General features: G+C 48.1%; 1 protein-coding gene across 1 annotated transcript; it reads right to left on the reverse strand.

The window, feature by feature from the left end:
- Window positions 1–3,796: 3,796 nt before the first annotated feature.
- On the reverse strand, window positions 3,797–5,193 carry LOC123447553 (protein LURP-one-related 8-like). The gene is made up of 2 exons (XM_045124159.1): window positions 4,693–5,193; window positions 3,797–4,592 (listed from the first exon to the last, which is right to left on the reverse strand). The coding sequence occupies exons 1-2, from the start codon at window positions 4,942–4,944 to the stop codon at window positions 4,218–4,220; spliced, it is 627 nt and encodes a 208-aa protein (XP_044980094.1). The 5' UTR covers window positions 4,945–5,193; the 3' UTR covers window positions 3,797–4,217.
- Window positions 5,194–6,708: the final 1,515 nt, after the last annotated feature.

Raw genomic sequence — 6,708 nt, forward strand, 5'->3', positions numbered from 1 at the left:
GCTCGCCCTTTGTGTTCATCATTCCCAAGGGCGCGTGTGAGATTGTCATTCTCTCGATCGGGAACGAACCGTCCCTCTTCAACATCCTGTACTGCATGTCTAATGTCCTTGATGGGTAGGGGATTATCTTTGTGTCTTTGGTTATGTATTGCTTCCCTTCTTCGTCCAACAAGCCCCCATGCCCGTAAAACCAGTTTCTTCCCCGTTCGAGCCATCTTAAGGGCTCTGGAGTGATATGTTTTCTAGAAATGATGCCTCAAGTGCTTCCCACTTAGCCATGTTACCACCGTAGCCACCAGGCCCCATAATATGGTGGTACTTCTTCTTACCTGCATTCGTCTTATTTATTGCAGACTTTTTCAAGGCGTCCTTCGATTTCTTGTACGCCACAAATTCGGCCCAGTAGTCTTTTATCTTCTCATAGCCGTGATCGAAATCTGGAGTCTTATCTTTCAAGATAAATTCCTGGTGCTATCTTTTTTTTCCATCCCCTGAATAGATCGGCCATCTTCTTAAGAGCCCACTTCTTGACTTTTTTCTCGGGGGCCTCTTTTCGTCTCTTCATTTCCTCCTCATTTGGCTCCTCCTCATCTGGATCCACCTCTGGCGCCAGCAGGGTGAAATGAAGCATGAGCTTTCTCCAAAGGTTTTCTTTGGCTGCTGTGCCGACATATGAGACTCCTTCCTCCCTTGGCTTAATCCATTCTCTAGTGGTGATAGGGATGTGGTCCCTAACAACAACTCTGCATGCCTTTACAAACTTCTGCTTTACATCTCTGGGAGCAATTGGTTGCCCGACATTTGAGACTGTTTCGATCATGTATCTCTCACCGTCATCCAGCTTCTTGGTTGGGCCTCGTTTCGTCCGTACTAAAGTTTTGCTCGATCCGGAGGGCTAAAAGAAAGAGCGTTAATATATGTATATAGCAGAAGATTAATTTATTAATATATATATGCACCTCGACGGAGCGGTCGGCTTCTCCCTCGCCGGCTTCTTCCTCATTGGAGCTGCCGGTTCCTCCCTCGCCCGAGGCGTGGGCGTCTACCTCATCGGAGCTTCTACCTCCTGTGTTGAGAGACTCATCTCCCTTGCCGGACTCGTTCAGAAACTGATTGGTGACATCGACATCGCCAACTAAAATATCATCCCCGCGGATGACACCATGCATCACGTCTTTCTGATATTCGTCTCTGCCGTGTATTGGATCCATAATATCTACAAATTAATTAAACATAAAAATCTAAATTAACTAACAACTAAAACTCCCGCTTATACACATTGAATAATCCACTTAATTCATGCATCATTGAATAATCCACTTAATATTATCGAATATATAATCTGGAATACGTAAATAATACATCTCTCGAATACAGTAATACATCGAATAATGTATAACTGATCAGCCAACAAAGAGCCGTCGCTGTACTGAGGCGCGGACGGTGGACACCCAAAGAGCAGGGACCATCACCGGATCATAGCTCGGGTGAGATCCCTGAAGAACCTGCCAGGTACTGGAGAACCTGGCATCCAACGCCTCCATGTAGCGACGGATGTGCTCATCCTCCTCCCTGACACGGCGACATAGCTCATCCTCAGGGGCCGACACCCTCATGTGCATGCATAGAAGGGTGGCAAAGAGCATGGCAAGCACACCTCAACAGGCAAAAAACAGAGGAGAGGGTGTGCAGGGGCGAGGGTATATATAGGCAAAAGTTTAGTCTCGGTTTTTGTCTAAAACTGGGACTAATAGCCTACCATTTAGTCCCGGTTTTTGTCCCGAACTGGGCTAATACTCCCCGACACGCCACGTGGCAGTCGCTGAATCTTTAGTCCCGATTTTTACACCGAACCGGGACTAATGAAATGAACCGAACCGGGACCAATGCCCTCGCAAACTGAACCGGGAAAAATGCCTGGCATTGGTTGTGGTTTTACTTCGACCCGGGACTAATGTGGTTTTGTGTTCCGGCCGAAAGCCTCTTTTTCTACTAGAGCTATCCTGTCTTTTTCTGTTTCCAGTTTGAGGAAACCACGGAAACTCTGTATGAATTGTGTATTGAGCAGAGTTGTGACAGCAGGGTGCTCCAGGCATGCATGGGGAACGGATCGAGGCTTCAATTAGGACGCGTTCATCTGATCGAGGAGTATGACCACGGCCATGGCCAGGGCCGGCTCGAAGTCTGGCTCCACCATCAGCCGGAACACGTCCAGTCCGATGGCGGCCTCCTTCCGGCACACAGTGGCCACGCGCCGCCGCTGATTGCCGCCGGTGGAAAGGATTTCTATTTGGTGTTGAATTGTTAAAAAAAAGGGTAATCTGGCGTGTGGGAAATGGTGAGCTTATAAGAACTTGGCGTGATCCATGGATACCGCGAGCTTTCTCCTAATGGCCTATTATACCTGAACGCACATCTCGGTTTAACCGTGTCTCCGCCTTCTTGGATGACAACGGAGCTTGGAGAGTTGATCGGTTGTCTGAGCCCTTCTGGTCAATGGATATCAGCTGCATTACGAAAATAAGAGCTTCTCCAACCTTGCGGAATGATTTCATTGCGTGGTTTCTTAAAAAGTCTGGCTTGTTCTCAGTTAAGAGTGTGTATAAGCTAGCTACATCGGATCATAACTCTGCATTTGCAGGGGAAGCTTCAAGTTCGACGCTGAATGGGGTCAGATCCTTATGGAACATAATTTGGAAGTCCTCAGTTCCACAGAAGATGAAAATCATGGCTTGGAAGGTAGTGTCTGAAGCCCTTCCAACGGCACAATGTAAAAATTACGGGCATTTGTTCACACGTTCAACTTGTCCCCTCTCTGGAATGGAAGAAGAAAGTTCTTTCCATGCCATAGTATCATGCAGTAATGCGCGCCTTATTTGGTTATCAATGAGGAACAAATGGCCTCTCCCACGGGATGATTTCCTTGTTGACAATGGGAAGGATTGGCTATTGCATCTTCTTTCAAGATGCTCTGATGTGGTTTGTGATATGGTAATCATGTTGGTCTGGCGTATTTGGCAGCTCCGTAGGGACCAGGTTCATGGGAAGGACGTTCCACCAGTCCATGTTACAGTTGATTTCCTGGATAGCTATTATAAATCTACCATTCTTGCTGGTCGCTTCAGTACGGAAGAGATAATTAAAGGTAAGATGTCTGCTATGTCTGATAATTCATGTGTTGTGCACAAGACTAGGCCACTGGTTATTCCATGGTATCCTCCATTGCCTGGAACAGTTGCTCTTTCTGTGGATGGTTCATTCCAGTGTGAGGACGGGTCAGCAACCGCAGGGATGGTGCTTTGGAATTCCATGGGACAGATTTTGTTTGCAGCATATCAATATATTTTTCGCTGCAACGGTCCATTGGAAGCGGAAATTCATGCTATCATGCAAGGTATGACTTTGGCGGTACAACATTCCTCTCTTCCTGTCGTCATCTAATAGGATTCTTCTGAAGCCCTTTTAATTTTATTTAGCAGCACTTTGATGAAATCTGCTTTTGGTCACTTGGTTTTAGAGATTAGGAAGTTAGTGTTAATAGAGAGTTTTTTAACCCAGAAAATTCATCGTAGTCAGAATAGAGTAGCAGATCGTTTGGCTAATTATAGCCGCACCGAGAGAACTACAGTCGTGTGGTTGAACTCGATTCCACCTTGTATAAAGGATTTGTGGCCTATTGATTGTAACTCTATCACTGTGCAATAAAACTCTCTTTACCCCGTAAAAATAAAACAGATTGGCTAGAAAAATAAGTGTACTTTCAATTCAAGCATGTGTGATCAAATAACAATTTCCATTGAAGGAAACAAAAATGATCGGATTTATGAATTCATATACAGCCACATGACCTATGTGCTATTTATTTTCACTAACAAAAAGATACGAGAAACCGGACTATGTAGAACACCTCTAAATGTGATCTCCTGTCCTTACATCCTGAATCCAAAACATCACAACATGGCACCACTAAGTAAAATGCTTCGGCCGGTCATCTCGGCTCATTGGTGATGAGGCAACTAAGAACCGTGAAGCAAAAAAAAAATGGGTGCGTTGAGCAATGAAGCGACCACAAATTGCTTCCTGCCCTCTCTTTTTCTGTTTCCAGTTTCAGGATACCACGGAAACTCTGTATGAATTGTGCATTGAGCAGAGTTGTCACAGCAGGGTGCTAGCTGCAGGCATGCATGGCTGCTGCCTGGATCGTATCGAGGCTTCAATTAGGACGCGTTCATCTGATCGAGGAGTATGACCACGGCCATGGCCAGCGCCGGCTCGAAGTCTGGCTCCACCATCAGCCGGAACACGTCCGGTCCGATGGCGGCCTCCTTCCGGCACACCGTGGCCACGCGCCGCCGCTGATTGCCGCCGGTGCAGGCGAACATGTGGAGGCTGCGACTGGCGTACGACCCCTCCACATGGTACCGGCAACCAGGCGCATCCCCAGTCGTACCGTCCAGCGATGGCGCCGGCGACAGGCGACAGAGGGACTTTGTCGGGAGCAGACTCATGTTCCGCCGCGCCGTGAATCGCCTGGGCGCCAGCTCGTCGCCGTCGCCGTCGTAGACGAGCCACTCCTCCGCCAAACTCAGCTTCTGCACCACCATCACGTACGACGAGACCGACATGAGATTTGAGATCCCAACGAATCAACGAACAAATAGGGCAAGCGAAGAAGGATGAGTAAGCACATACCTTGCGGCGGACGGTGAGGAGGGCGAGGCCGTCGGCGTCCATGAGTACGACCTCGCTGGGCGAGCCGCGGGCGTAGGTCTCGACGCGGAAGACGAGGTTGCCGTTGCTGTCGAACACCGTGAACCCCTTGCCGTTGAAGAGCAGCGACCGCCGCCACACGGTGAGCGACACCGCCTCCCCCTTCTCCTCCGCCGCTGGTACTACTGCCAGAGAAGCTGCTGCGGCGTTGGGGTGCACCTTGACCCTGGTCATCGACGGCAGCTCGATCCGGCAGGCGACGCGAGCTTGTGGTGGTCTACTTTGCTTTGCAGGATGCAGAGGAAGTCAAAGCAAAGGTAGGCGAGATTGATGAGTGGAGGGTGTTGGGTGAGGTGAATACTGTGTGTGTGGCGCCGTGGATTTATAGCACAGTATATGGGAAACGCGTGGATGAGAATAATTATTGCCCCTTGAGTTTGAGTTTGAGTTTCAGTTTCAGGAAGAAGGTATGTCAAAGTGGGTCGGCAGCTCCGGAGCAAAACAAACTGTGGTTCTCAACACTTAAAACTAGGTTTGATCTCCAAGTATGAATAACTTTTTAATAATGAAATCATCGTTAGCCATGCTGAAACAGAGAATGACAATAATTACTAAACAACCAAGATGCAGTAAACTAAAATATCCTACGTACACAAGCAAAGCAAAGGAGCTAGCTAGCTAGCTGTTTTAGCACCTAGTCAAGCATGCTTGTCGTACATATCATGAAGAGGTAAACCTATTTCGCGGTCCAAAGCACGCCACATCAGACGCACTAATCGGTGATTAGCGTCGTAAACAAAGCATGCAGTCGGCCAAACGCAGGGCGCTGTTAGCTCGGGCGGCGCCGCGCGGGACCCACCACCTCCTTAGCTAGAGGCTTAGGAGATAGGATATCAAAGTCTCAATGCATTAGACCCACCAAACACCTACGAATCGTGATTGTATATATCCTCTCAAGTATACGTAGCTAAAGTTTAGTGCAATATTAACTATAGGTATAGTGTTGTCATAGCGCGCGCGGATTAGCATACCATAAAATGAGCGTCACGCATGACCAGTCAAGTGGGCCAAGGAGGATAGTGCTTAGGGAATCCTGCGCTGGATGTTGCTGTGCCCAGCCGGCGAGAGGCTTTGCTTATGTAAAGTGAAGGGTGAGGGGACGCGGACTTTTGCCTCCCGCGCTCAGATGAGTCCGGGTGTGAACAGTACACCTATTTGGGGTATAAAAATTGTTTTAAAAAATGCAAAAAAATTATGATGCAAGATGCTAGTATGTGTGAACTTTCTGTAAAAATTTGTGAAGTTTGAACATTTGACGGCAAAAAAGACAAATTTCGGATGTGTGAGAAACTTCTAAAAATCGCAATATTCATGCCTGATTTTGTCTTTTTGCCCGCGAGCTCCTCGAATGTTCAAACTTCATAAAAATTTGCAGGGAGTTCACACATAGGAGAACAACTCGCTCTCTCATTTTTATTGTACTTCCCTCCCCACCCCACCCCAACCCTTGTTTCGTGATCCATCTGATGTGAAGGTCTTACCGTCGGCGAGGTAGGCAGACGGTGGCACCCAAGCTAGGATAAAGAGAAGGCTTGTGGAGTGACATCTCAAGTCATGGACGATGACATTGCTCGACAGAAGTAAGTTCTCATGCCCCTTTGATTCCCATTTCTGTTGTTGTTCTCGGGGTGGGTTTGTTAGGGTTCATAGGAGCCACCAGTCACCGGATCTGTTGCACTGGGATGGGGTGGTGGTTGGTTAGTGCTCGTTTAGTCCATCTTTCGTTAGATCTTCTGCGTAGGGGTGGGGTGGAGGTTGGGGCTTGCCGAAGTTGCCAAGTTTTGCGATGGATTGGCTCGTCGGGTGAGGTTTTCTGGAGGATCCCCTCCGTCAGAAGAGGCTCATCGACACTACAGTGTTTGTGCTCTATGGGGTGGATGCACCGCATGTTCAAAGGTGAGGTGGTGGGGTAGGTGGTGATGCTCACGACACGTATGT

Source organism: Hordeum vulgare, chromosome 4H (assembly GCF_904849725.1).
Source record: "Hordeum vulgare subsp. vulgare chromosome 4H, MorexV3_pseudomolecules_assembly, whole genome shotgun sequence".
In the NCBI taxonomy this organism is placed as follows: Eukaryota; Viridiplantae; Streptophyta; class Magnoliopsida; order Poales; family Poaceae; genus Hordeum; species Hordeum vulgare.